This window comes from Polistes dominula, unplaced genomic scaffold (genome assembly GCF_049000335.1).
Source record: "Polistes dominula isolate Pdom_NZ unplaced genomic scaffold, Pdom_raw_medaka contig_77, whole genome shotgun sequence".
Lineage (NCBI taxonomy): Eukaryota > Metazoa > Arthropoda > Insecta > Hymenoptera > Vespidae > Polistes > Polistes dominula.
The window spans coordinates 8,801,913-8,826,691 of record NW_028301152.1 but is presented as its reverse complement, the minus strand read 5'-3'; the positions used below and the strand labels follow the sequence as shown (position 1 = coordinate 8,826,691).

The 24,779-nt window shown below is 26.3% G+C and overlaps 3 protein-coding genes and 1 long non-coding RNA gene across 10 annotated transcripts; 2 read left to right on the top strand and 2 right to left on the bottom strand.

Moving 5' to 3' along the window:
- Window positions 1–72: 72 nt before the first annotated feature.
- Window positions 73–419, top strand: LOC149030742 (uncharacterized). The gene is made up of 2 exons (XR_016178419.1): window positions 73–211; window positions 289–419. It is a non-coding gene; the product is annotated as an uncharacterized LOC149030742 (long non-coding RNA).
- LOC107065918 (protein KATNIP homolog) lies at window positions 172–5,528 on the bottom strand. The gene is made up of 16 exons (XM_015320030.2): window positions 5,042–5,528; window positions 4,792–4,929; window positions 4,234–4,703; window positions 3,850–4,107; window positions 3,439–3,587; window positions 3,163–3,357; window positions 2,964–3,101; window positions 2,748–2,888; window positions 2,526–2,670; window positions 2,196–2,461; window positions 1,916–2,102; window positions 1,543–1,710; window positions 1,333–1,472; window positions 1,156–1,257; window positions 962–1,077; window positions 172–856 (listed from the first exon to the last, which is right to left on the bottom strand). Exons 1-16 carry the CDS (start codon window positions 5,134–5,136, stop codon window positions 733–735), a joined length of 2,832 nt encoding a protein of 943 aa, XP_015175516.2. The 5' UTR covers window positions 5,137–5,528; the 3' UTR covers window positions 172–732.
- Window positions 5,529–5,673: 145 nt separating this feature from the next.
- LOC107065917 (monocyte to macrophage differentiation factor 2) lies at window positions 5,674–9,686 on the bottom strand. 3 transcript variants are annotated; one of them, XM_089178006.1, is made up of 5 exons: window positions 9,234–9,686; window positions 8,227–8,434; window positions 7,603–7,848; window positions 7,261–7,513; window positions 5,674–7,106 (listed from the first exon to the last, which is right to left on the bottom strand). In XM_089178006.1, exons 3-5 carry the CDS (start codon window positions 7,836–7,838, stop codon window positions 6,855–6,857), a joined length of 741 nt encoding a protein of 246 aa, XP_089034132.1. In that variant the 5' UTR covers window positions 7,839–7,848; window positions 8,227–8,434; window positions 9,234–9,686; the 3' UTR covers window positions 5,674–6,854. The 3 variants fall into 3 exon arrangements, with proteins under 3 accessions (XP_089034132.1, XP_089034131.1, XP_015175514.2); XM_089178005.1 differs by having other exon boundaries at window positions 8,227–8,410; XM_015320028.2 differs by lacking the exon at window positions 8,227–8,434 and having other exon boundaries at window positions 9,234–9,679.
- Window positions 9,687–11,847: 2,161 nt separating this feature from the next.
- Window positions 11,848–24,423, top strand: Atg18a (Autophagy-related 18a). Of its 5 annotated transcripts, none has more exons than XR_016178418.1 (11): window positions 11,848–12,341; window positions 12,928–13,010; window positions 13,079–13,245; window positions 13,395–13,589; window positions 13,674–13,790; window positions 13,890–14,044; window positions 14,123–14,299; window positions 14,365–14,472; window positions 14,564–14,676; window positions 16,908–17,119; window positions 17,537–17,697. XR_016178418.1 is itself a non-coding variant. In XM_015320023.2 (11 exons), exons 1-11 carry the CDS (start codon window positions 12,205–12,207, stop codon window positions 21,221–21,223), a joined length of 1,410 nt encoding a protein of 469 aa, XP_015175509.1. In that variant the 5' UTR covers window positions 11,857–12,204; the 3' UTR covers window positions 21,224–24,423. The 5 variants fall into 5 exon arrangements, 4 of the variants coding, with proteins under 4 accessions (XP_015175509.1, XP_015175512.1, XP_015175513.1 ...); XM_015320023.2 differs by lacking the exon at window positions 16,908–17,119 and adding an exon at window positions 21,123–24,423 and having other exon boundaries at window positions 11,857–12,341; window positions 17,641–17,697; XM_015320026.2 differs by lacking the exon at window positions 16,908–17,119 and adding an exon at window positions 21,123–24,423 and having other exon boundaries at window positions 11,860–12,341; window positions 17,641–17,704.
- Window positions 24,424–24,779: the final 356 nt, after the last annotated feature.

Genomic DNA, 24,779 nt, shown 5'->3' with positions numbered 1-24,779 from the left:
AATTTTACAGGTGCACCCCCACCACCACCACCACCACGATCCGTGTACGATCTCTGTATGAACAAGTATTTCTCCCTGCGGTACGCCGTTTTTATCGTTTTTACGATGGGGTTTTGAACTTGATGACTACAAAAAAAAAAAGGTCATCAAATTTTTTTTTTACAATTTCATGGTCTTCCGATGGACTTATCAAACCGCCAATTAGACCAACGTAACTGTCGACGTTTGCTATCTAAAAAAAAGAGGTCATCAACTTTGAAAAAGTTGGAACTTCCACTCTTTTTCCAGATTTTGAAAATCTCACAATATGGAGGGCTGCACAATTAGTTCACACAGAAAGAGATAAAATATAACCTCTCCATTTTTTATCTCTCTCAGTTCTGGTGTTGTCACTTTTAAGACGTAAGCGGGAATTCAGGTATAATATGTCCATGCATAATAATTATATTTGTTTTTAAATGCCGTTTTTTGGTCATAATTTTTATTCAAGTGTAAAAAAGATGTCGCCATGAATATTGAATCGAATTATTAAATTGTGTATGTGTTCAATAAATTCATGTGATTTTTTCTAAATAAATAAAAGGTTAGAAACACATGAACTTATTAAACAATCTAATATAAAATTTCAATTTGTACTATATTAGATCACCTCGTATTATTAATTTGTAAATAAAGTATAATTTCGAATGATTTATGTAAATTTAATTAAAAATCATATATTATAATAATTTTTTAAAAATGAGGTTTCTTTTTCATTTGTATCAAAGACGTATAAGGTCTAAGATTTGGATCAGGTAGAGAATTTATACCAGAAGTAGCTCTTTGTAAATCTACTGTATATCTTCCTTGTTCCAAGCTGAAAGTGCAATGATAATATTTATGGTGATTTTTTTACAAAATATTTTTAAATATAATAACATTTGATTTTATATTAATTATATATTTTTGAAACGATATTTACCTAGTTAAAGATGACTCGATATTGTTTGTACTATTGGTATTAGAAAATTGTATCATTTCACGTACATTATTTTCACTTAACTTTCCATTATAAACTAATATATCATCCACTAATATCTAAAGAAGATAAATATATTTATTATTATATTTTTTCTTTGTCTTTTATATAAACTTTATAATTTAATGTTAGCTTACTGCAAATTCTTTTATTTTTCTTGATTTAGTTTTTCCATAATTCCATATTTTTATAGCACTCACAGTTGTAGGATAAGAAAATATGATATAAATACGATTTGTCTAAAAATATCATAAAATTAATATAATTGTTAATAATTTTTGTATTAAGATAAAAATAATATTAATATTACTTACTTCTCCAGGTAAAATTGGTGCTAACCATGAATGTTGACCATCGTTATTATCATTCATACCATCTATCAATTTATCTGGTGTTCTTACATCATTATCAATTCCTTCTAATATATTTACACTTTCTGGATAAGCTGTTATATCTAAAGAATAATATTGGACAATATTATCAAATGACAAAAAATATTAATTATTTTTCTTTTATATACTTACTATTTTTATTTAATTTTATTTGATGACCATTAATATCAAATAATTCAATACCATTGAGACCCACATAATAAGAATCACCCCAACTTGAAAATATCATTATTTGATATACAAAACCCTGTGGCATTGATGGTACTTCATAATCCATATTAAATGAAATAGTTTCTATCTCTTTAATATACAAAAATTAATAACATATATTATATTTATTTAATGATATATTATATATAGAGTGTCTCTATATGAAAAAATGTTCTTTTAGTTTTTCAACTTAGTTTTTCATATAGAACCACTCCTTGCTCATTTGCACTATTAGTTACAAAACATCATGTATAATATTTTGATAGATATTATACATAAATTTTTATATTATTACCTTTTTGGAGTAAAATTGAAGAAGTATTAAACTTTGATAATGTTAACTCATTGTCAGAATGACAAATAAAACTTATATCCTGTGCAAAATTATAAAGACAATTTCCAGGAGCTCTTCTCAATAAAAAACTATCACAATTTTCTTCGAATATTGGTTTTCCATCCAATTTAATAAATAAATTTTTTACCTACATTGAATAATTATTATATACCAAATACTTGTATTGGCATTAACTATGTCAATATTATTTTATTTTATTTTATTATTATAAAAAGCTTACGCCACAATAAGACAATTCCAAAGATGCATTATAATTCCAGAATCTCATACCAGTGATGTATACCTCCTTATCAAATGTAATTGTTATAATAATTTCTTCATTTACATTTATATAATTAATTAACCACATATGATCTTTATCAGTTGTTATATTATACCCGTTAATTAATTTTAAAAGATTTGTATTATCTAAATTGCATTTTAAGTTAACATTAATTGTTGGCAAAATCACATTTTGATCTCCAATGAATTCTATTCCATTAAGACCTATACGTAAATTAAATAGTGTAAATATAACTATTATCAATTAATTATGATATGAAATATTTACCTACTGTTCCAGCAGCACCCCAGTTTGAAAGAATAACTAATTGAATTTCTTTACAGGAAAGGGATAATGCATTATATTCACTACCACTAGATACATTTGAACGATTTCCAACTGAGCAGTCACTTTTACGTCTTTCAAATGTTATCTACAATATAATAATATAAAATTTCAAAATGTGTTCATAATCCATGTGTAACAATATAATAATTTAATATTATTTACATTTGAAGCAGTTGTTACTGTTGCTGGTCTATCTTTTTCTTTTTCTGCATAATTAAGGATATCATCATTCGTAATTGTAAACATCTCATCATTTATTGATACCATTTCTAAAATATTCTCATCAGTCGTAAACAAAATTGTCTGTAAATACAAATAAGATATTTTATAGAAATAATTTCTAACATATCAAGAAAAACATATGTTAAAATATCTTACATCTCCGAAAGAATTAACATTGCCTTGTAAGTCTCCAGATGCTCTAGCAATTTCTCCATAAAAAATAAGTGTATCATCCAATGTAATTGTGATATCTTTAACTCCTCTATATGAATGTATTCTAGATTTATTATAATTCTAAAAATAATAAATAGTCATGAAAATTTCATCAAAAGTAATATGTTTGACAAAAACTTACCCATATTCTAATCATTGCAATTGTTACAATATCTTGAAAAAGTATATGAATGTAATGATGATTTCCTTCTGTAAATGGGATAAGCCATAAATTAGCATCATCCCTTGTTCTATTCACTCCATTAATTAGATTATTATATATACTAGAATCATTATGTTCTGATAATTGGTTTATAATTGATGGATCTTCTGATATCTATAAAAAATTGTATAATTAGTACTAAGTATAGTCACGTTAGATTTTATTAAATATTTATATTAATAATAAATTTTTTACCTTATTTATGGATACAAGTTGACCTGTATCAGAAAAAATCTCTATTCCATTGAGACCTACATAATGTTTATCTCCCCAAGTACTGAGAATATCAATGATTAACAGTTGACCACAAGGAAGATCAGGTACAATAAAGTCTCTGCAACTATCTATGACAGAACCAAATAATACCACATTATAGTTCAAATTATTTCTAAGAAATATGACTTTGTACACTGACCTGATCTGTAATCTTGATAATAAACAAGTTAAAAGATCACTAAGAGTTTCATGAAGTTCAAACTGCGAGTTATGTACCATGATGAAAAACATAAAAACCAAACTATAGGACTTTTTTTTATATCTGAGTTTATTTAAAATATCAATAGTGCAAACTATTACATATAAATTAATTTCTTCACAATAACCTACCTTCAATTGAATGTTTTTCATTTTGTTGAAAACTAGAGTTACAATTAGGCAAATTTCTATTTGTAGATTTTTGTTTCGAACTAGTACTGTTATTCTGGCCAATTTCTTCTGAAGAAACAAATTTATGATAATTTTTTCTTGTTAGTTCACTATTTTTTCTATCACCATGATATACTGAATTTGATTTTGTTATTTCATTTGTTGTAGTTTCTTCTGGTGCTAAACCAGACAAATAATCTAATCTTCTCTTAATGATTCCTATTATAATTTATAAAGAAATTAATTAATTCATGATTTCTAAATAAATTAATAATTTGAAGATAAAATTGGTGATAATTAAAACACGCATTTAATTTTAATATTTAAAATATTACAAAAACATACCACTTGGTAAATTATTTTCAGTATCTTGTTTTCTAATAGCATTATTTCTATGTTTAGAATAATTTTTATATCCCTGTTGTGTTAACAATTGATTGTCCATCTTATATCCTTCTTTCAATATATTTAATTGAGAATAATCATGATTTTGTTTCTCAAAATCATCAAGAGTTTGCGGATCATAATTGTATTTTCCACTGTTTTGAAATCTTGTAGATTTAATTTTGTCATAGTATTTATCAATTTTTCTTTTTTCCATATATTTGTCAAGTGCACTAAAATCTCTTTCAACAGAATTTTGATCAATTGAATCAACAACAGCAGAAAAAGCACGAGTGGAAGTATGCTTGATATTTGTTTCATGATTGGGAGAATTGGGAAGTGATTTACTAGAGCACGATTGTAATAAAATCTCACCATCGACATCTTTTATATTATTAATTGTAAAAAATGGTTTGTAAGATTGTCCATATCTAAATTATTAATTAAAAAAATTGAATTAAATACTTTGAAAACTTACATTGAAAATTATAATATTAATAAATCTGAATAAGGACTTACAAATTATCAACATCATTTTTTAAAACAGATGTTTTATCTTCTAAAGGAATTTGTTCAAATGTATGTTCTTTATGTATTGAATGTTTTTCTATTTGCAATGTCTTATAATCATCAGTCACATTCAATCTCTTAACGTTCCTATTAAATTAAACAATTTCAATAAAATATTTATATATGTTGTTGCTAAAAAAAATGTAAATATTATTTCAGAAATGAAAAATAATATAATACAATTTTATCAAATACATACTCAGTCATTTCTACCAACCATGATGGTAGTTTTTTCAATATATTAGTAGATAAAAGTTTGTTGTTTCCCGTAATATTATTTTCACTTTGTTCCATTTTACAATTTATTTTTTTCTTTCTACAAAATTTGCTACGTTATATATATATATAAATATTAATATAAATCATTTATTTATAAATTGATACTAAAATTTCACTATAGCTCATAATGTTCATTGTATAATTTAATTTCACGAATTAAATTAGCAATATTATTTTATACACATAATGCCAAAAAAGTAAAACAAAATATAAAACAACGTTGTAAATGTTACATATTATAATAAACAATGATATAAATAATTTGTAATATTCTACATTATATTATATGCATCGTATTAGTTTTAATTATTATTGAAATTGTGTATATAGATTTGCTAAGTGTATAAAAAAAATTCTTGTTTGTATAAACTGTTATCAATTTGTTTGGCATTGTTACCATAGTTACCGTTTGGTATCATTGACCTTAAAGGATAGATGGCTCTTAGAGTAGTATTAACATATATTTTAATTTAAATGATTATTAATTACTATTTTTATAAAGAAATAAATGATGGTTTATTTAAATGTTATATACCATAATAAAATGCATAGTTTGTATCTTACAATATTTTTATTTCACATAATTACCATATTATCAATATAAAATCATATTAATAATAACATTAATATTACACATTTTACATATTCATATTTACATACTTGGTTCACTGCAAATTATAAGCAGTCAAAGTATGTAGTGAAAGATTTAATATTCAATTAGTAATTGTTTTGTACTCTTTTTCTTTTAATAAATAGTATTATCACCACATATTTAGACACTTGTTTTTTTTTGCTTTCATTATTTCACAATATTAATATACGTATTATTTACATAAATTTGTATATTGTTTAAATTATATAAACAATATTTTTTACAAAACAAAATTTTTCTAATAAAACATGGTAATTATGATAACATTTAATCAACTCAAATATTAATTAATTTATATAATAAACAAATTTTTAATAAACTATATATATATAATCTTGTATTTTTATATATATAATTTTATACTTATGCTATATATATTTATATATATATGTATATAGCATTATAAAGTTATTTACTGGAAAAATTTAGTATTAAGAAAGTGACAAGATTAATTTTGGCACATTAGATAGTTAAAAAGGAAAACTATACTTAATAAGAATTATATTCTTTCTAAAAGTTGTCACTGTTTGTAATAATTTATATAATATTTTTCTATTTTCCAAAAAATCTTTTGAAAAGCATATCTTTGGCTTTTTATGTCATCAGAGAACAATTTTTTTTCTCTCTATATAATTATATATATTAAACTATATTATAAATATATGAAAATTACCATCATCAGTATGCACACATATTGGAAGTAATATAAAATAATGGTCAACAATTAAATCAAAAATATATTCTCAATATTAAATAGATTATACGTACTATAAACAATACCTATTATTCGGTACTCATATTACGAATACTGTTTTACTAAAACTTTACACTAATCTTATATTTACATTTTGCATACTTTTTTAATGGCTGTAATAATTTTGATAAAAATTGTTAATAGTGATAAAAAGATTGAAATTTTTTAAAGTTTCTACTCATATATAACAAATTTTTCTATAAAAACTTTGTTTATATGAAAGATTGGAACCAAATACAGTCTTTACTGAATATTCATTGAATATTTCAATATCTTTTTTTTTTGTTGCAAAACTGTTGATATATAGGAAAAATATAATATCTCAATCTAAATCTCTAGGTGAGATTGTACTATATGTGGTAATGGTGGCACATTTGGTAGATCGATTGAGACCGTTGAACCTATTGCAGGAAATACATGATTTAAAATTGCATAATAATGAAATCCAGCAGCAGCAGCCACAAAAAGATGCCAAATTGCATGTGCACAAGGTATTCTGCCATCTGATTTAAAAAATATTAAACCCATAATATAAATTAATCCTCCAGTTTTTAATTCAGTTATGTTGTAGTAGTCATTCTGCAATAATTCAAAACATTTTAGAATTATATGAAAATAATAAGATAAATATGTATATATTAAACAATCAACAATGAATTATTTTATATTGATGTATTTAAAAAAAAATTCTGTTATATGTACACTTAATTATTATGTTTCAGTTCTAACTTACAACATTAATAATTGCTACACTTGGACCAATACCTATGACCAAGTACATAATGGTTTCAAGCATTTTATAACGCTCATGGAAAATTTGTTGATAAAGGATTCCTAATATTGCCATAATCCAAACAGCATACCTCATTGTAAAAAGTAGTTTATCACCTGGGAAATGATCTACATTTAACCATGGAAAATAACTAGCAGCTATAAAGATATAAATCATGGCACGATCACAGCGATGCAATGCGTCTTTTAATTGTCTGAAATATAAACCACAATCAAATATAAATATATAATAGTAATATAATTTATTAAATATATATTCATAAAAAGTATAATTCATTATTACCTGTTATGATTACAGTAATGGACACTATGAAAAAATGTGGATACTACAAAAACAAGAATCAGTGAAGTTCCGTAAACGCACGCAGAAATAAGCTGTGTCCATGTTATAGAACGTCGAACAAGTTCTAAACTGCAGATTATAGAAGGGACTATCCAAATTCCATGGGTTGCCACATTAGCCACATGTTCTATGGCAGTTGGATTATATGCCTGGTTTGTACATGCTCGTGAATTCATCCATTTTATTCTATAATAAATCAAATTTTACTTTTATACATTATATAGTTACATAAATAAAAGTATGGCTTGAAGATTATTGTATAATGAAACAGATCAATGTTCTTACATAAGAAAAAAGATCATTAAATGTTACATCATAAGACCTTTGGAGTTATACTTAGAGAGTATAGCAAAATCACTAATTTTTTAAAAATCATTTTTTACTTTACTATTAATAAAATAATTCAAGCAAATGGGAAGCTCATACAACCACATGATATGTGTTTGTGTGTATATGTATGTGTGAGTGTGATATTTGTTCATTTTTAAATATTTAAAGAGTTTTATTTTATGAACAATCATATCCTGTGGTCATACATCATGTATAATAAAATATAGTACATACTTATTATCTATGTCTTAAAGGAAACTATTTCCATACTCTCCAACATGCTGATGAGCCTTTACTGTTGTATGCCCAAATACCTTAGATTTTTGTATTATTCTGTAGAACACCATTTTTGTGATATTGATGTTCTATTTATTTATAAGCAGTGTAACTGCATTCCACTCAGTTACTTCAAATTACCCTATACATGCATATGTTAGCGTTACTAGATAAGAAACAGAAAAAATAGGCAAACAAGAATAAGAAAAATAAATATAAAATGAATACCTACTTATAACATAAAAATAATGCATTGGGAAATACTTACATTAGTAATTTGAATAAATTAAGTTAATTATAAAGCATGATCTATCTTAAAATATTAAAAATCATTATCGTATAATACGTAACGTGCTATATATAAAGTAAAAAATTTATGTATTATTCAATGGGTCAATTTAAATGTTAGTTTTTTTAATAATTTTTGAAATATATTTAAAAAAATATATTACATTTATTTATAATATTAATATTAATGATAATTATTTGATATAAAACAATCAGTAATTAATTTAGGTTTAATTAGAACTATTTGCCATTTATTACTTGTTACTGTCTATTTATTTATAAATATCTATATTTTATACTTTTTATTTAATAATACAATTTTTCAAATACACAAAAAATTATTTTTTAAATACTGACATTAATCTTTTCTTTTTTTACAATTGTAATTATTTTAATTTTTTCAAAAATAATACTACTTCCTAAAGAATTTCTAATTTGCCAATAAAACAATACCAGCAGCATTGAAAAAGAAAAAAAAATTAATAAAAAAGAGAACAATAAAAGCGGATAGTAATATAATAAAAGACAAAAGAAAGAAGTAAAAGTAGAGAAAGTTAAAGAGAAAGAAAAAAGAGAGAGAGAGCGAGAGAGAGTAGAATAACTCGAAAAATAATTGTCATACACAATCAAAAATTGTAAAAATAATCAAATTCATTTAAAAATAATTAACATCTTACTCTTTTATACGATGTAATTGGAGAAGATTTTTTATAGGTTCTGTGACGATCTGATGTATGTAGGATTTATCCATGGCGATGATGGTTGGACTTTAAACCGCACGTCTAACTCGTTTAAATGTCAATATAAAGAATATTAATTAAGCTAAATATATATATTTCGTTTCATATTGCTGTTTGGTTATATATTTTTAGATTAATACATTTTGCAAAATGTTACTTATGTGATTTAAATATTAAAGCAACGAACGAAAACAAGCAGTAGCAAGCTCAGCTGTCGCCGAGTCACTAACTTAATCAATTGCTGTCCAGCTGTTGTTATACTGCTTGGCGAAAGGATAAAAGGGAGAAAGATAGTGGGAAAAAGTAAATGTGTTGCAGAAAAACGTGCCACGCATATGTGTTCTTTTTCGCGACGATCTCAGGTTTACACGACCACAGAGAACTGAAACCTAATACCTAGAAAAAGTATACCAAAAAAATAATACCTTAATAATCTTTTCGTTTTATAATCGTATTATAAACTATTATTATTTGAAAGATAGAAATATTAGATAATTTAATAAATGTATATATCATTAACGAGATTATCGCTTGATTTCTTTTATTTTTTTTTTATTCTTTTGATTATATAAAACATTTAAGCAAAATAATCAATATGTATGAAATAGATATGTACGTATAATGAGCTTATAAATATGAAGGTATAATTTGTTTTATTTTAAGCATGGTTATTGAAATAATAAATGTCTGTCGTATATAAAAAAAAACACATTTGACGATAAGTCAATTTTAAATTTGCATTATCGCGTGAAATATAAACAAAAATTTGAAAAAAAAACGTGATGATAAGATAATATTTGATATGCATTAACAGTTATGCAATCGAACAATTTTGGATTATTTGTAATGTCATCCGTAATTATTGTATTACTTTGTAGCAATTCCCGTCGATAAAATTATCTGCTTAGACATGACCAATTGACGTTCACAATATAATTATTCTTACTCGATCACGTGCTCTATTTTGAATGACGATTTTCTCACGAAATGTGAATGTATAGCAGACATTTTATAGAACTGAAATGCATAAAAGAACATTTTAAATTATTTATTATTATTAAATTAATTGTTACATTTATGGTAATACAATAGTTATTATTAAATAATACTATATTAAATTATAATGCGTTAACGCATTTGGTTTCTCATCCAATGCTATTGTTAAATGAATAACCTTGAGAAAAGATACAAGTATCATCATCTCACATAAAGCCAAATATAATTATTGCATATTTCGTATATGCCTTCTTTATGCACGCTTAAAATGTACATATGAATATTGTGGTAATGCTTAATATATTACGTTGAAACAGCCTACAAAAGTTTAAAATATATAATAAAATTAAACTAATATCTTGATTTATTTTATCGATTAAATAAAAATTGCAGAAGATATAATGGAGTATTTCATTAGCAAATATAGTTCATTTGACGCAACTGATATTAGGCCTTGAAAGTAGTTACAGATCGTATTTACAAGAAAACTTATATTTTATAAATATATCGATAATTTTATTAATCGATACATTTAGTAAACAATTAAATCTATTTTATAGATTGATTTTTTTATATTTGAAAATCTTAACAATTATTATTAATTTACTTTATACAAAAAATTATAAAATTTCTAGTTTAAGATAAAATAAAAAATAAATATTTATTAACCTCTTCGGTACGACGCTTGTCTTGCGTAGTATTATTGACGGGCAAAAGCAAATATGGCGCGATGCATTTTTATTTAATTTTTATATTTTAATAAAGTCTTAGAAATGTTTACAATTTGAAATATTTATGATAATAAACAAAAGAGAAAAGATTTCTTGGTTTTAAATATGACAATAATATAAATATAATATTTTTATATATGACAATAATTAATATATATATTAATGTAAACAATCGATTTTGTGTAATTTTGTTGAAGTCAACTAAAATTAACAATCGGATGTGTTATTTATTTACTGGCTGCCAATTAAGGTCAACGATAGTATTGAAGAGGTTAAAGAATTTAGCATTAATTGAAATACTCGATATTTATTTGCTAGTGAAAATATTGTAATTTATTTGGATTTGTTGAATATGTATAAATACGATTACTACGAATCTTTTACAAACAAACAAATTCTCTATCAATTCACAATAGTAACAAACCTGTTTCGTAAAAAACGTAAATGATTAAGCATATAAAATTTAAACGTATAAATATTTTTATTCAATTTTATTTTTATTATTATATACATATAAAATACATATATACAGTATCTTTTTATAAAATCATGTTTCGACGTATATTTTTATATACTATTACAAAAATTTAACTGTATTTGAAATATTATTATTATTTCTAAAAATAAATATGATTATTTCTAAAAATTTATTTTGCTAAAAATAAATATTATGATTATAATACAAAAATAAAATATTATTTGATGTACGAAAATTGATAGCAAGTAATAAACGTAAAAAGGCAGTTCAGAAAACGTAATAGTGTTTCATAGCCAGGCAGGCTATTGACAGCTGATGATGAGTCGCGCGTATCTATTGCTATGGTAACGCGGAATATACGGAACGTGGAACAGCGATTCGTACGTTCCTCCATTTCACAAATTCAGCTGTAAGCGTCAGCTGTTCAATATGGAATAGCAAGTACAGTCACTTGTAGGAATCATTCGAAGTTGAACTAGTTGGTCGTTGGTCCCCATAACATAAACGCGCGCGTGCGTGTGTGTTTGTAGAAAAGAAAGAAGCAGTGAGTTGAGAGTGAGAGTGAAAGGGGAGGAAGAGGAGAGGAGTGGGAAGGAGAGAAAGCGAGAAGAGAGAGCGAAAGCGTGAGGGAGGCAGAAAAACGAATCCAAGGATAGTAAGCAGACGGAGAGGAACATTCGTACGAGCATCATACGTGCGATTTATGCAAAATCTCGCGCGTAACGTGGATGTATTAACGCAAGGATTCAAATACGGGATAACAGGACTAATGAACCTCACAAATCAGACTGCCGATCCTCCAAATGGTGTTTTCTTTGTTAATTTTAATCAAGACTGCACGTAAGTGTTATTACGTTCTTTAGAGGATCGAACGAGTTCGATGAAAACTACGATATCCATTCTTTGTTTCCTAACCTTGTTCTCCTTTCTATAAGGGTGGGAGAATATTCATGTGAGATATAGGCGGGGAGAATATCTAAGTTTCTTATACGTATAAAACGTGCGATATGGTTTTTCCCTCCGTCGCGCGCATGGCGTCATCGTTCATGGACAATCGAGGTTTTACGTTTGTGCTTTTTCTATACATCGTTATTATTCGCGTTGTTTTCATTAATTGCATCACCCCATTTTTCCTTTCACTGATTCCTGCGTTTTAACCAGTTATCTTCGTGCTCTTATTTTATTGCGTATTATGCGCTACTAAAAAAATAATCAAATTTTTATGTGAGCACTTCATTTTGTTTTTGAATACTTCTTCTTCTTCTTTACATTACAAAGAAGAGTCTAATATTTATTTATTTTCATGTTTATATAGTTCTTTTTGTAATTGGATAAACTATTTAAAATAAGTAATTTGTTTTTATAGATTGGAAACAGTAATATTTATTTATCTCTATACCTACATATTATCTTCATTTATTTACAGATCATTAGCTGTGGGATCGAAGACAGGTTACAAACTTTTTTCTCTCAGCTCTTTTGATCATCTTGAAAAAATATATGAAAATGGTAATTAGTTTATTATTAAATATATTTAATATGAAGACTCTTTATTTTATAACATATGTTTATTTCAGATACAGAGGACATTTGTATCGTTGAAAGATTATTCAGCAGCAGTCTTGTTGCAGTTGTTAGTTTATCATCCCCCCGTAAACTTAAAGTATGTCATTTTAGAAAAGGAACAGAAATTTGTAACTACAGTTATTCAAACACCATCTTGGCTGTGAAACTGAACAGAGTGGTATGTTACAAAGTTATACTAACAAAGATTTGTATTTATTTATACATATATATTAAAGAACGAATTAGCATTAAACTTGCTTGTTCAAAAATATACACCTTTGTTTTTGAATCATATTTAATAAAATTATTGTTATTACTTTTTTACAGAGATTGGTAGTATGTTTAGAAGAATCGTTGTACATTCATAATATAAAAGATATGAAAGTATTACATACGATACGTGATACACCACCAAATCTCTCAGGACTTTGTGCACTGTCAATGCTCAGTGAAAATACTTGTCTAGCCTATCCAGGTTCAAATACAATTGGAGAAGTTCAGATATTTGATGCTTCTAATCTTGTAAATATTTTTACATATATATAATCAAACTTCTTTTAAAAATGTTTTGTAAAAAATCTATAAACTTAATATTTTTATTTACAGCAAGCTAAAACAATGATACCTGCACATGATAGTCCCCTCGCAGCTCTTGCATTCACTCCCGAAGGCGCTAAAGTTGCTACAGCCTCTGAGAAAGGAACTGTAATTAGAGTTTTTCAAGTATGTTTAGTTGTAATTATATGTAATATATATATATATATATATATATATATATATATATATATGAGAAAACTGTAATGAAACTTATGTTTTTGATAGGTAAATGATGGAACCAAATTATTTGAATTTCGTCGAGGAGTTAAAAGATGTGTATCTATTAGCAGTCTGGCCTTCAGTTTGGATTCTATGTTTCTTTGTTGTTCTAGCAATACTGAAACTGTACACATTTTCAAATTAGAAGAACCAAAGGAAGTGTACGTATATCATTTATAATAATGAAATATTTTTTATGTAAATATCAATATGCATTTATGTATACTGGTTTTGCATAGACCGCGACAAGCTCAAGCTGAAGAATCACAAAGCTGGATGGGTTATTTGACAAAAGCAGTATCTGCATCAGCAAATTATTTGCCTTCTCAAGTAACAGATGTCTTTAATCAAGGACGTGCATTTGCAAGCGTTCATTTACCATTTCAGGGTTTAAAAAATATTTGTGCCATTAATGTGTAAGTTTGAATAAATTGTACTTCTGTATTTTTCTTATTTATGTACATTTTGTTTTTTCTTTTAGGACACAGACGGTACCAAAGCTACTAGTGGCTAGTGCCGATGGTTATTTGTATGTATACAATTTAAATGTTACAGAGGGTGGGAATTGTATACTTTTAAAACAACATAGGTTTGTAGTAATAGAATAAGAGGATTAATTTGAAGATAATTCATTTAAAAATAATATAATATGTTTATAACGTTATATTTAAAAATTTTAGATTAGATGGTAGACAGGATGAAGTAGATTCTACCGCTGTTTCTTCAACTGGTTCTGCTTCCGGAGAAGCACAAGCAACAGCTACAGCATCTGTACAAACAGTACAAAACTCAGGTATGCTCTTTACACCTATCCGTACTTTAATTTATTTTTTTCAAAATAGTGGGAGCGAGTTGACGATAAAGATAAATTGATAATAATACGATTAATAATCAAAGTGAAATTAAATAGAAAAAAAAAACTTTTATTTTATTGCAAAACATTTTACTCATAACAAGTACAAAAACTAACATGACAATCACATATCAATATTTTTACACATATATTATGATTTGAAGAATATTTTCTGAAGTTTGATAATAAATTGAAGTAAAAAGTTTTGCATTTATTAGAATATTAACAACTGCAATTATTAATATTCTAAATGTATATTAAATACATATGCGCTCATGGATTCATATAATCACAGTCAGAGGCACATCTGAAATCTTTTGAAACTTTTTTTTGATAACATCAATGGTTTTCTTTGGCTCAATATATATAAAAGTCATTTATATTACTATAAATATCACGAAATTTGGTAAATGTAGAGAGTAAAACTTTAGTTAAGCATTATTTTTTATTTTAACTTTTGAGTATTACATATATAAGCTTTTATTAAATTGAAAGATTGTAAAACCCTATTTTACTTTTTGACGAAGTAATTTTAGTCAAGTGTTTTATAAAATAATTTATTAAAACGCTTGAAAAGGATTAATGGATATATATTAGGTCATTAAGTATGAAATGTCGGATTTGAGACCGAAAGTTTGACTTATTATATCTCGGGCAATAAATAATATAATTAATCGAAATATGCACCTAAACTATCAATACAACGTTGCTATTTTAACGATAGCTTATTAACCGTTTGAGTCCCAGACGGTATTGAAAAAACACTGTCGAAGAATCCCAAACAGCGCGATCGCGCTTTTTCTAAATGAGTAAGAGAAGACCCAAGCAGCGCGATAGCGCTGCTTGTATGCATTTGTTTTATATATATGAGCGCACCGTCAGTTGTCTACAATGCTCGAAATGTATTGGGTTTTTTCAACATAAAATGTGAACAGCGCGATCGCGCTGCTTGGGACTCAAACGGTTAATACCGCTAGCGAAAAAATCTGGAGAGCTGCTAGTGATAAAATCGCGAAAGGTATTTTCCACCGCATATTGGGAATGAAATATTTTTCCTTGCAAAAAATTGTCTAAAGCTCGGAAAAAATGGTAATCGGTTGGTGCGAGATCTGGCGAGTACGGTGGGTGACAAAGTGTTTCCAGGTCCAGTTCCTGTAGTTTAAGTAACGTCGATCTTGCAACGTGTTGTCGAGCGTTCTCTGCAGGAGGATTGGTCTGTCCCTGTTGACCAATCTCGGCTGCTTAATTTGCAGCTGCCTCATCATTTCTTCTAACTGTTGACAGTAGAGGTCCGCTGTTATCGATTGCCCAGGTCTCATAAAACTATAGTGTATTACACCCGCGCTGGACCACCAAACAGTCACCATTAGTTTTTTTGGTATATACTCGGCTTTGGGGTATATTTTGGCGCTTCAACTTTGTCCAACCATTTTGCCGAACGTTTGCGATTATCAAAAAGAATCCACTTTTCATCGCACGTGACTATCCGGTGCAAAAGTAGTTTTAATCTTAATACCAAAAAACAGCAAGCCTCAAAGCGGTTCCGTTGCTGACGCTCGCTCAACTCATAGGGAACCCACCTATTCAGCTTCTTTACCTTTTCGATCGCTTTCAGATGACTTAATATTGTTGGGATGATAACTTCAAACCTTGCTGCTAGTCCACGCGTCGTTTCAGATGGATTTGCTTCCACTACATCTTTCCGTTGGTCGTCATCCACCTTGCTCTTAGGCCCCACCCCCGTGGTTCATTTTGAAGATCCAAATCTCCAGATCGGAATTTTTCGAACCATCGAAATACTGTACGTTCGTTAGCTACATCCCTGCCGAACACTTCGTTAACATTTCGGTTTTCCTGTGCTGCATTAGTTCCACGACGGAACTCATATTTGAAAATAACTCGCATTTTTGTCTTATTCATGGCTTACAATATTTAACCTCCAAACGACAATACGGTGGACTATTAAAAACAAAAGAGTGCATCTGAAAGCCAGATGGCGTATACCCCCTTATGCAAAAAAAAAAATAAAGGACAATCGAAATGAAATATCGGAGGTATCTGTTATCAAACAGCGATCTCATTCGTACGATAATTATCGTACGATCCAAAATTCGTGGTGTACGATCTATTTTGAATTTCGAAAACTTGATGACCCTTTTTTTTTTTTTTAGTCAACAAATTTTGGAAAGGTGCAGCACCACCCCTACCACCACCACCACGATCTGTGTACGATCCGTGTACGATTTCTGTACGATCAAGTCTATCTCCCTGCGGACCGCTGTTTTTATCGTTTTCATGATAGGGTTTTGAAGTTGATGACTAAAAAAAAAAAAAAAGTCTTCAACTTTGAAAAATTGATCGCTGATCAAACTTGAGGCTTTAGGTAATCCGACATTTCATACTTAATAACCTAATAACATCTCTTTTTTTTTTTTTTTTGAGATAATATTTTGTATAATTTATATTTTTACAAGTCTGAAAAATAGGGCTTTATCATCGAATTTATATTATCTGATTTTTCAACTAATATAATTTATATGTAATATATATATTTTAAAGTATTTAGTTTCAACTACAATTAATCTAGTTTACTTCAAATTAGATCTTTGATCTCTTTATCCAAATATAATAAATATAGAGATCTATGTTTGTAGGTAGGAACAGTTTTGTACGAAAGCATATAAATTTGATGAATTTATTTTGAAGGTAAAAGTTGAAATTTGAAAGAACAGATCAATGCGTGTGTGCGCATAGAGAGAATGCCTTTACTTGCTTTTTATTTCCTTTTTCTCGCTTCTAGCCCCTCAGAATTAAATTACCAGGCAATTTCTTCAGGGGCTAAAGGGGAGCCCCGACAGTTGACCTTACTTGACGCAATTTTTTTCTTTTTATTATCCACTGAAGCCTGCATAAATAGCTACGCGGGTGCGTTACGTGGTCGTTCGCCAGACTCCATGTCAGGTAACTGGTATGTCCTCTATACTGCCCATTGTTTTTATTTATTTTTTTTGCTCATATTTGCTCTATACGCACAAATCATAATTCGCCTTCACGCAACTCTATGTTCCATTGCCTCACTGTAAACAATCTGCATTTACACATGCAGTTGAAAGAAACAAAAAAATAAGCAATGCAAAATAACAATAGTGCTCATATATATTAGCTGGGTATTAGGTTTCTAATATTGTACATATTATCAACGCCAGAATTGTATTAAACAAAAAAATAGTTCCTTCTATAGAAAGCTTTATTTATATTCTATGAATATACATACGAACACTAGAATTTACATTTGATGATAAAAACAAAGTACTTTCTTGCCATATTTTTTAATATAATAATATTATAAATGATATTTCCATATTATTTATATTAAAGATGATGCAAATTGATTGTGTAAACCATGTATGTTTGTAGCACCAGGGAATATTATCAGGTATAAATAATAATAATAATATAACTGCAAATTTTTGGAACAAAAACAAAATTTTCATCTATTTTAATCTTGCTGTGAATATTACATAGAATATAAATGAAAACGATGACTTTTGTAGTTATGTCAAAAAAAGTGTGGAAATTAAATTACTCTTTTTAATATAGATATAAATATATGTATGTTTTATGACTTATATAATATTATATTCGTAAGGATGTATTAACTCTTTCCTGCCTTAATTGTTATAAACATGAGTATTCCTTTAAACGGAATTATTATACAGATTGACGTATGGTCCATTAGTTATTCTCTGAAAATCTTAATCCAAAAGATTAAAAGTCTGAACTTTATTGGTAATATTTTGCCTTAGGCTTAGTGCCTTATCTGGATTATACCGTCACGTTCTTATTAGAAATGGGTCTTGTTGGGATCCTCCTGGTATAAGACTGTAATAGAAAAGGGCCTTGTCAGTATTATCCTGGTATATGACTATGATGTTGTTAACTAGGATTATTCTAACATATACTATCTTAACTGTATATGGTTTTACCAGGATTATCCTTTAACTTTGATAGGAAAGAGTTAATATTGATATTTAATGCAAAATTAATACATGCATATCTGAAGATGCACATCAGGAATTTTTGTATGAAATTATTTACTACTATATTTACTTAAAAATATTACAGTTAGTAGTATTGTGTATCTTTTTCTCAAAAATCAATAAACATCCAAATTTATATCCTAATTTTTTTTTTTTTAATAATTTTTATTTATCAGGCTTAATATTTTAGATGAGTTTAAAATAGTACATTTAATGATTTATTTATAATTTTACATATCAAATAATAATTCTAAAAGAAAGTAATTTTTAGTTACAATTTGTTTTTCTATATATTTTGTAGTATTTTATAAATTCATTGCAATATTTAAAATTTATTTAGATAAATTTGATTTTATTTTCATTTTTTTTTTATATTTATAAGAATTCTTGTAATAACAAATTTATTTTTCGTAATAATAATGTAATAACGTTTATTAAATAGTTATAATGTTTATTAAAGTTTTATCTGGAAAATAACAGTGTTGTTGAGAAAAATTATTCATAAAAAAGTTATCTGATTTTAAGGTAAAATTATTAGAACATTTATTGTTTCTTATTTAATGAAAGATTTCAAGATAGTCGTAGTTATAATATATTATGTTAAAAAAAACGAGTATAATTTTTATCTATGAAATATCTTGCAAAGTAAAAGACAGATAACATGTTCAATTTGTCAAATGTTTAAATTTATCAAACAACTGCAATCATCAAATTTTTTAGAATTATTTATTTACTTACTTTAATGTTTAATGCTCACACTAACACACACACACACACACATGCATGCACCACACATTTGCATGATAAAAAGTAGAAAATAATAAAAACACTAATTAAAAACTTTGTGTTTTGTATACAATTAATACACAGAAAATGCTAAAAAAAAATTAATTCGCTAAAAATAACAATTTTTTTATAGCTTTTACGTTCTTATTTATCAAAAAAAAAAAAAAAAAAAAAAAAACAAAGCTTATACTTTAAAACAATCTTGAAATCTTGAAGGAAAATAAAAAAATAAATAAATAACATAAAAATGTTCCTTTTGAAATCAGATAATTGTAATAAAAATCAATTTTTCTCAAAAATACTGTCTTTCAGAGATAAAAAAAATTTGTAACACATTATTTTTAATACCCAGTATATTTATTAAGGTGGGTCAAAAAAATGACTTTTTTTTTATTTTCAAGTGCCACGGAAAAATATTTTAATAGCAAGATCCTCCGCATCGCAGTTTTTTATTGTTTTTCAGTCCAATAGATTAAAATTCATACCTCATTATTTATTGATTGTACAGAAAAATGTTCTAGACGAATTTTGTAGGAAATTTAATGCTCTACAAAAAAGGTATCTTATATTTTTTCCGTTAACCTCACCATTTGAATGATATTGAAGATTTAAATTTGATGATTTTTAGACAAATTTCATTTTTGTTTATGAATTTTATAACTCGACAATAAATGACTATTAAAAAGTGCACAATACAAATTTTTGTAGGAAATTAACTGCTCTATAAAAATGGTGTCTCATGTTTCGGCGATTAAATTAAGCGTTCAAAAGATATTCAAAGACAAAAATCAGTACACATGAAAGTTTGATGATGAATATCTTTTGAACGCTTAATTTAATCGCCGAAATATAAGACACCATTTTTATAGAGCAGTTAATTTCCTACAAAAACTTGTATTGTGCACTTTTTAATAGTCATTTATTGTCGAGTTATAAAATTCATAAACAAAAATGAAATTTGTCTAAAAATCATCAAATTTAAATCTTCAATATCATTTAAATGGTGAGGTTTACGGAAAAAATATAAGATACCTTTTTTGTAGAGCATTAAATTTCCTACAAAATTCATCTAGACCATTTTTCTGTACAATCAATAAATAATGAGATATGAATTTTAATCTATTGGACTGAAAAAAAATAAAAAACTGCGATGCGGAGAATCTTCCTATTAAAATTAAGAGCTCATATTGGATGAAAATTCTTTTAAGGTGTCTAGGAACTCATTTTTGCGTGGCACTTGAAAAAAAAAAGTCATTTTTTTGACCCATCCTAATATTTATGCATAGATATTTATATAAATATGAAAATAATAATCAGCTATTGTGTTGTATATAAATATATATTATAATTATGACTGTTAAAACATTAGTAGAGCAAGCCAATGGGGTTTATTGTATGATGTCAAAGTGAAATCACCTTAAAAAAAATATTATCTAGATGCATTAATATATCACGTACCATTGAATTCTAATTGTTCAAAATACACATCTTTATCGTTACATCCGCTTGATATAAATTAATAAGGAACTTATATAATTTATATATAACGTCGGTTTGTAGAATCAGAGAAATATTATGAGATGATAGCAGCAGCCGAAAGTCCACCCAAAAGTAGAGGACCATTCAGATTGGATGATGACACAGAATTTCCTCCTGTTTGAAGAAAATAATTAAAGGCATATCATGGAAGTTATGTCAAGATTTATAATATATAATGGTGATTGTGTAAAACGTTGAGAGTAGCATATTGGTGTGCTAATTGTTCAGAATTGAAAGACATGTTTCACAATTTAGTTTCAATAAGATCAAGAATTAGGTGACATTACAAAGAATTGTTGCACATTTCAAATACATAATGGGAATTGACAGAAGGATGAATCTTTTCACATGATCAACAATTATTTGTTCTTAATAATGCATACCAACGTTAACTCTCTCTCTCTCTCTCTCTCTCTCTCAGTAATATTACCGCATCACCAAACTAAAAATTTACGCGATATCTTTTTACAATTTATTATTAAAAAGCATGTAAGTAGTTATACAGAAAAAAAACATACTTATTCACAATTGAGTTTGTTAATTATAAAATTTGGAAACAAAAAAAAACAAAAAAAAATATATGTAAGTAACTATCATCAGTATTTGGTAAGAATGTTTTCGTAAATTTACATGAAATAATATTTAGATGATAAACTATTTTTACCAAATATAAACGTTCGTGTTAAAATAAGGTATAAGAATAAGTGCAATTTATTTGCAAATATCAATCTTAAATTAAAAAAAAAAAAAAAAATATATATATATATATATATATATATATATATAAAATAAAATAAAATTATTATTAATAATAAATTATAATATAAGAATTTACATTTACAATTGATTAAGTTGATCTATTTTGAAAAATAAAATTGAACTTTTTTACATAGCTCTTCTCTTGGGGGAATCAGTAATAAAGTTATGGGAAATGCTATTATATTTTACCAAAAATTGATTCTATTGATTTTGAGTTTACACATTATCTATGTAACGTTTTACTATGTTTATAAGTAAACAATACTTATGTATTTTCTTGAATTACTGCATTTTTAGTTTTAATATTATTATTCGTGTCTTATGATCAACGATTATAAAGCTGAAGAAGCTTTTGTTTGTTTGTTTGTTTGTTTTTTTTTTAATAGAAGCATCAACAAAATTATTTTTGCAAAATTTCGTAAATATGACTTTATCTTGAATACATTTTGAAATAATTTAAAATTTTTAATGAAAAAAAAAACGTAACTTTCAATGAACGTGTGAAATAATGTAGGGAATGGATCATCCACTTTATAAATGTTTGATAACAATTTTAGACTTTCCATAGAATTTTTTTAGAATTCCAGAGAAATTTATATTTCTATGTACAAGAATGGAGTTAAAAAAAATTGAAACATAGAGTTATACAGCTTACGTGTAAGAAACATTAATCTGTATCTATATTAATTTGTCTTTTTAAGACAAATTTGGAGACAGGATGTATGTGATAATTAGATTTTCTGAAAAAGAAAAAAAAAGAAACGGAAATACATTTGTTTATAATAAAATAATCTTATATTATCTTGTTTCTACCATTTTTTGATGTAACATCGTTCATCCCTTAAATATGGAAACAAAGATATATTGTAAGTTTTATTTATGTAAACATTATTTTATTTCATTGAACTTCTTTCATATTTTATTTTTGTTTAAAATATCTACCCAATTGCTCTTTGGGTAATGCAATAAAGGTGGCTATATATATATAGAATAAGTTTATGATTTATTTATATATAATTATGTAGGAATTGTAGATGATTTATAGATTTTCAATTTATTCTTATAAAAACTGTACTTTTATATTATGAAATAACTTTACTCTACTCATAATTGGTGCCAAGTTATATAATTTCTTTTAAATTAAAATACTTATATTTGTGCAAATAGAAACTGTCTGTTTGTATAATATTAGAAGAAAGCACCCCTTGTATGTATTTTTTCATAACAATATTTTGCGTATGATACATTTGAGAACTTATGTAACTTCCAAAATTATAAGAATAATAAGTTTTCTTTTATAATGATAAACAATTTGGTACAATTATTCATTCAATTGTATTTCAATGACGTGACTTTCGCTATTTTATACTAACGACTCTTGTTTAGAGAATAATTATACTTTTATAAAAATAAATACAAATGTTAATATATATATATATATATATATATATATATATATTAGCATTCAAATCTGATGTACATATATTCATGTTAAAGCTTAAGCGTTCAAGATAATTACCTTTAATATTTCTTATTAATATATGTGATTTTAATTGATAATGTTGACAAGTCTTTACCTTTCCTTGTTCAACTTTTATTTTATCATTCTACTGATTAATATTTTTTATTCAATTTAATATATATTGATAACAGATTATATATTATTTTTATGAAATGCATTAGGTCGAGTCATAAGTAACTTCCGATGCGGCTATGTAGAATCTATTTTTCGTATTTACCTACTATAAGTCACCGAAACAAACGGATTTTCGATATCACTATATAGATGAGGATTCAGTTAGTCTTCTGTTAACTTTTTTTATGCAGTCAATGTTACATTTAACCGTTTTTCTTAACCACTTAAATGGATAGTAAAAAGTGCATATTTGACATGTAATGCTTTAGGAATTGAAACAAGGCAATAGCACTAAGGTGGCAACTGAAAAAATATACAGCGTATACAGTGCAGGACTGATAACTGATAGAGCAGTCAGAAATTGGTTTGTAAAATTCGGTTCTGGAGATACGATCTTAAAAGATGAACCGAGTGCAGGACGTATTTCCGACTTTGACGAACCTTTTAAAGGTAATATTGGAGCAAAATCCAATAGATACGTTCAATAATTGCAAAGAGTGCAAAAAAGAACTCCATGAAAGGTGTCTTGCACTTATCAGTCGCAGAAATGCCATTCTTTGTTTCATAAAAAACGGAAGTTATTTATGACTCGACCTAATATTTATCTCGTAGGTATCTCTTTTAACAAAATATTTCATTTTTATATGAAATATGACACGTGAACAAAATTTAGATTAATTTTATAACATAATTGTTCTTTATTTATGATAATAATAGTTACACTACATTTCCATTCTACATATGTATATTATATATAAATTTAATATTTTTTTTTAACTAAACAATTTTTAATTATAATATATGATAAATTTTATTTATTTATTTTTTTGTAAAAATGTAAATTATCTCAATGAATTCAAGATCACGGATAATTTGATATCGTGGGGAGAATCCCCGGTCTAAAGTTAAACATTGATAAATATAAATTCTATACTTAAGCTGAAAAAAAAAATACTGAAAAATTAATTAGTAAAAGTTTGTCTAATGAAAGAAAATATTCCTAAATAATATATTTCAAAATACCATTTACATGCACACGCACACAGTGGATTTCATCGTATAAAAAATAATCAAAAACATATTTTTACTTTTTAAGTACCAATTATTATACTCAGGATTAATGTTTTTTCAGTTAAAGATAAAAACTTATCGTTAACTGTTTGAAAATACCTTTTTTATGTTCTTTGTTAGGAACATATATGCAAAAATAAAAATTAGCGATATTTAATAATGAAAAAATCATAAAATTTTATGATCAAAAAAATATCTAAGTAAGTGTTTTA